Source organism: Panthera tigris, chromosome D4 (genome assembly GCF_018350195.1).
Source record: "Panthera tigris isolate Pti1 chromosome D4, P.tigris_Pti1_mat1.1, whole genome shotgun sequence".
Classification (NCBI taxonomy): Eukaryota; Metazoa; Chordata; class Mammalia; order Carnivora; family Felidae; genus Panthera; species Panthera tigris.
In genome coordinates, this window is record NC_056672.1 from 65,337,838 (window position 1) to 65,343,402 (window position 5,565).

Consider the following 5,565-nt stretch of genomic DNA (forward strand, 5'->3'; position numbering starts at 1 on the left):
GCATAAGATTATTTCTTTCATCAATCTCTCATGATGTTTATGAAATAAACCTCTCGCTTCCTAACACTGCCAAAAAATCTTGTATCAAATATAACAGCTTGAGGATTTACCTGTTGACTTCCTACTTGAAATTTTCCTAATTAATGACAAATTCCTTCAAACATATATTACTATCACCAAGCTGGAGAAGCATTTGACTACACAGACTACAAGTCTATAGCATAGACTACAAGTTCATATGAAGAAAAAAATGCCAGAAAATACGAAGGGAGGGGATCTTATGTTTTATATATAATATATGATGTTAATCTTTCTGTGCATATATACAAATGAATATGACATAATAAAATGTTTCAGGGAAATTTGACATCTGTAACAGTTTTTTTCTTCCTGGGATTTTCCCACTACCCCAAAGTTGAGGTCATTGTATTTGTGCTGTGCTTGCTGATGTACCTGATCACCCTGCTGGGTAATATCATTCTGATCTCCATCACCATCCTGGATTCCCACCTACACAAACCCATGTACTTCTTCCTCAGCAACCTCTCCTTTTTAGACATCTGGTACACTTCTTCTGCTTTTACTCCAATGCTGACAAACTTTGTTACAGGGGAAAACACCATCTCATTCGTAGGGTGTGTTGCTCAGATGTACTTCTCTCTAGCTATGGGTGCCACTGAGTGTGTGCTCTTGTCCTTGATGGCATATGACCGATATGTGGCCATCTGCAACCCCCTGAGATACCCCATCATAATGAACAAGAAGGTTTGTTTGCAGTTTGCAGCTGGTTCCTGGTTGACAGGCTACCTCACCACCCTGGTGGAAACAGTATTTGTGCTGCAGCTCTCTCTGTGTGGTCATAACACAATCAATCATTTTGCTTGTGAAATTCTGGCTGTCTTGAAACTGGTTTGTGTGGACACCTCCATGGTGGAATTACTCATGCTGGTGATCACCACACTTATCCTTCCCATGCCAGTGCTTCTAATTTGTATATCTTATGCATTCATTCTCTCCAACATCCTAAGAATTAGTTCAGTGGGTGGTCGAAGCAAAGCCTTTTCAACATGTGCAGCCCACCTGACTGTGGTGGTTTTGTTCTTTGGTACAGCTCTCTCCATGTATCTAAAGCCCTCAGCTGTGGATTCACAGGAAATAGATAAATTTATAGCTTTGGTATATGGCGGATTAACCCCCATGTTGAATCCTATCATCTATAGTCTACGGAACAAAGAGGTGAAAGCAGCTATGAAAAGGTTGCTGATTAGAAATCCTTTCGGTACTGTGTTAATTTCTGTCCTCAATAATATCAGAGCAAGCACACTCATCTGAATAATCTCCAACATTATCCAGAAAGTTGCAAAATAGTTGCTATAAACCAAACCCTGGAAAATACTCATTTTTGATAGTTCAACATTAAGTTCAATATCTTGATTTATCTTGTAAATAAAACTGCTGAAATTAATGAATCATTTATAAAGAATGAATTATGTTTCCAAAAAGTATTTAAAATTTATTGAATATTAATATAACATTAAAATTAGATAATTTCTTATTTCCTGTTTGACTTGCTATACATCTAATAGTCAACTGTAGCATCACCATGGCAACTAATACCCCAAGATTGTAAAATTTTAAGCCTAGTAAATTTTTAAATAATTTCTTCTTATATGATTTGCAATTATATCTGAATTTATGAAGAAATAGGTAATTTTACATAAGTGTTGATATAATTTAAGGTATAAATATGTCATAATTCATAAAACCAAGATACTATTAATTTTAGAAGTTTTCCTAGTCTCCAAATGTTAAAATGTGAAAAATATGGTTTCAGGTTTGATGAACTATAGCATGAATGATTTTGTTATTTGGGATGTATATCTTGGGGGATGAATAAATATCTCTGTATGTGCAAAGATATCATAACAAGGGTTTGCACAATTGTAATCCTGCATATGAAGTGGAGTAAAGAAATAACTTTGGGACATCTTGAAATGCTTATGGTAATAATGTCAAAACACTCTCATATTAAACTTTGAATGCCTCAGTGAATTCATCAACACATAACCACACCATGTTACTATTCTTAGACATGGTTAATTGACCTATTAAGTCTGAGAAAGGAAAGATTCCTACCCTGTAGAGATTACATTGGAAAAGAATTGATTTATGAATGTACACACATATTATGGGAAAAGATTCATGGATATATTTAATGTATGTGAGCAAAATTACATAAAGTATAACTTTATCAATATTGCATATTGGTGAGTTTTTGTCTTTTCCACCTTCCCTGGAACTAGGAAATAATGAAGTCAGTGTGTAAACATATCTTTCTTTCCTCTTTATCAGAGAGGTATTCTTGGACATACATGGGTGGTGACTTTATTATATGGATCAAGTGACCCTTGCTAGCATACATACAATCTCCCTGAGTTTTAGATTTAGAGAAGGTAGAACAATTATAGATAATTGTTGCATAAGGTCTCAGCCTGAACAAGTCAGAGCTTTCAAGGAATTATTCAATCTCTATAACCTATTATATATACATATGTGTATGTGTATATATATATATATATATATGTGTGTGTGTATGTGTATATATATATATATACACATACACATATGTATATATATGATTATTCAATCTCTATAATCATTTACGACAGTGATTTCAGGTAATCACAAACACTGAGCCTATACATATTCATCTTACTTGTTTACATGCGTGAAAAGAAAATCTGTAAATAAGGTGTTAAAATTAAAGTCTTATGCCTCATCAGTTCCAGTGGGCATATGATATCTTCTTCAACAGGTTTGTCTATCATTGTTTTTGAGGGATGCGGATGAGCTGATTATTGTTCGTGAAATAAGCCAACTCCACTCTCTTTAGGCAAAATCCAATGAAATGGCTTTATCCCACCTAGCTGGATCACCATAGGCCTAGACAGGGTCCTGAGATTTCAGGGGATTTTGCAAGAGTCATCTTGTCTAGTCAACTAAACCCAGGATTGAGTAAACTTCTGCATGGTTCAAGTATGTTTTGTATGCTGTATTCCAAAAATGGAACTAAATATATAATCCTGAATTGTATCTTGATTACTTCTTCATTATTCTATGTTGCATGATGAGCAACCTCCAGTGTTACCACATTCTTCATCAAGAGGGAAACCACATTCTCATCAAGAGCTTCATCAATGAAGCTTACAAAACTGCATTGTATTCCAGTCCCACTTCTCTGAGGTAACATGTAGTTTATACTTTGAAATATTCATATTCAGTGTCCTTGGATTTCACTCACACAGGTGGTTAATTTCAACAGATGCATAACTTTGACTCTTTGTGGAAAACTTGTTGTTTTAACTTTCAGAGAGTAACCTAGAGTCCAAGGTCTATAGGACATATTACTGTGACCCACTCCTATGTATCACTTTTAAATATATTCATGTGAGCTCAGAGGAAACATTTGCCTTTGCAATCGCCCAGTAAATGGGAACTTACCCATGCCAATAGATTCCTAAATGGCTGTCTGATCAAAAGTTTTTTTTTCTTTTCTTTTCTATTTCAGGTTAATAAGATTTTACATGATTTCTCATGTGGTCTTTTAGTTTTCATTTCACCACAACCAAAGAATATGCTAATACCTGCGCTACTTTACTTGTTTTAAGTTATCCTGAAGCTTTACTAAATAATTCTAGAAATCAAGATCATCTGGAAGGCTTGCCTAAAATATCATGTTCATGCTCAACCTATATCCATCAAGTCAGAATTTCAAGGGGAAAGATCTGTTAATCTGCATGTTTTATAAGAATTGGTTATTCTTATCATGTGAGCGTTATAAGAATTCTGACTCACAGCATTAAAGGGAAAAGACTGAATCATATTACTTAATGCTTTTAGAATTGGAGGTGGAGAGAGATGTGTTAAGCACCAAGGACATAAGAATACCCCATATCATAATTGATCAGAATTTAAGGAAAATATATGTTGTCTTCTAGAGCTTCATTATAAAGTGCCAGGGAAGAATCCATTTAATGATGTAATAAGTTTGAATACAATACCCTTGGGACTCTGTTCAAAGAAGAACTGTTTAAATGCAAGGTTTTGTTCTGTTTTGTTTGCCGCAGCTTTCATTTGTATACAGAAAAAAGTAAAGAAACAAATTCATCAATTTTATTTGAAATATATATTCTAAATACACTAGAGAAATGAAATATTTTAAAGTCTATTTAAATATGCTTAGTTTTTTGTTTTAATCTTATTACTTTAGCAAGACCTCTTATCATTAAAGAACAATCACAGCAGAATGATCCTAACAGCTAGAATCAGAAACGTGGAGTTTGGGACCTTAATTTGGCATCCACAGCTCTCTCCTTTAAAATGTCAATCATGTTAACATACTACACTATTTTTAAGAGTTTTCTTCAAAAATCATCTGCATGTTGTGTTAAGATCAGTCTGTGGGGGATAATTTTAGGGTCAGGAAGACTTTGGAAACATATTGTAGTAATTTTAGCCCAGACCAGAGTGATAGTTATGGAAAAGATGATTAATAGTTAATTCTGGATACATTGAGAAGGCAGAACCAACAGGATTTCCCAAAGTATTGGATATGTGTGACAGAGGAAGAGAAGCATCAAAGATGACTTCAAGGTTTTCACACTCAAGGGTGAAAAGGACAGAGCTGTAACTCACTGAAAGAAGAAAGGCTATAGTTGGAGTGGATCTGTGGGAGAATACCAAGTATTCATTGTAGACATTAGGTTCAAAATATCTCTTAAATATGATAACAATGCTGAAGAATATGCAAGTCTTGTGCTTAGAGCAGAAGTCTGGAATAGGGATATCAATTTGGGAGTCATCAGCATATGAGTGGTATTTAAAATCAAGAGATGGGATAAGATTATCAAGGTAGTGGGTGTGGATAAGAGAAGAGGTTGAGTGAGCCTTAGGGCATCAAATAATCAATAGGCAGTATTGAAGATCTTAATCTGTTGTCCATGCAGGGATGACAGATGATAGTGTAGTCTCTCCATTATGTATGTGCAATTATAGATATGGGCCCACAACTGTCCACCTTGTCCACAAAGTTGCCATTCTGTATCTAATTATCATTTTAGTAGCTATATATTTAATCATACGAACTTAAAAAATATATTTTAATAATTCCTATACTCAAGATTATTTTTGATCAGTGCCTATTGTCACTAATGCTGAAATAAATACCTTCTTATGTTTGATTTTCCCTTCTTTTTGATTATATCGTAGAATAAATTCCCAGGGGTGGCTTTACTTCATCAAAGGCAATGAACAATTTTATGGCTCTCAGTAGAAAAGTTTTATAGTTCTTGATATATAACTCCAAATTACTTTCAAAAGGGGTTATACCAATTTACTTTACATGCTGCAGCTCTATTAAAATAGGTAATATAACTAAATGAAACTGCAACACTAATTCAACCAAAATCAAATTGTCTAAAACTATTTTTTCACAATATATTCTATCTACAATGATTTTGTTTTTTGTTTCACTTCTCCCATTTAATATGTGTCTTCATTTCTCTT

General features: G+C 34.1%; 1 protein-coding gene across 1 annotated transcript; it reads left to right on the forward strand.

Annotated features, from left to right (window-relative positions):
• The first annotated feature begins 348 nt into the window (after positions 1-348).
• On the forward strand, positions 349-1,332 carry LOC102950047 (olfactory receptor 13F1-like). The gene has a single exon (XM_007094470.1). It carries the CDS (start codon positions 349-351, stop codon positions 1,330-1,332), a length of 984 nt encoding a protein of 327 aa, XP_007094532.1.
• The last annotated feature ends 4,233 nt before the right edge of the window (positions 1,333-5,565 follow it).

Excerpts from the sequence above, each read along its gene's own strand:
- LOC102950047 (XM_007094470.1), top strand. The coding sequence starts at position 349 with ATGTTTCAGGGAAATTTGACATCTGTAACAGTTTTTTTCTTCCTGGGA.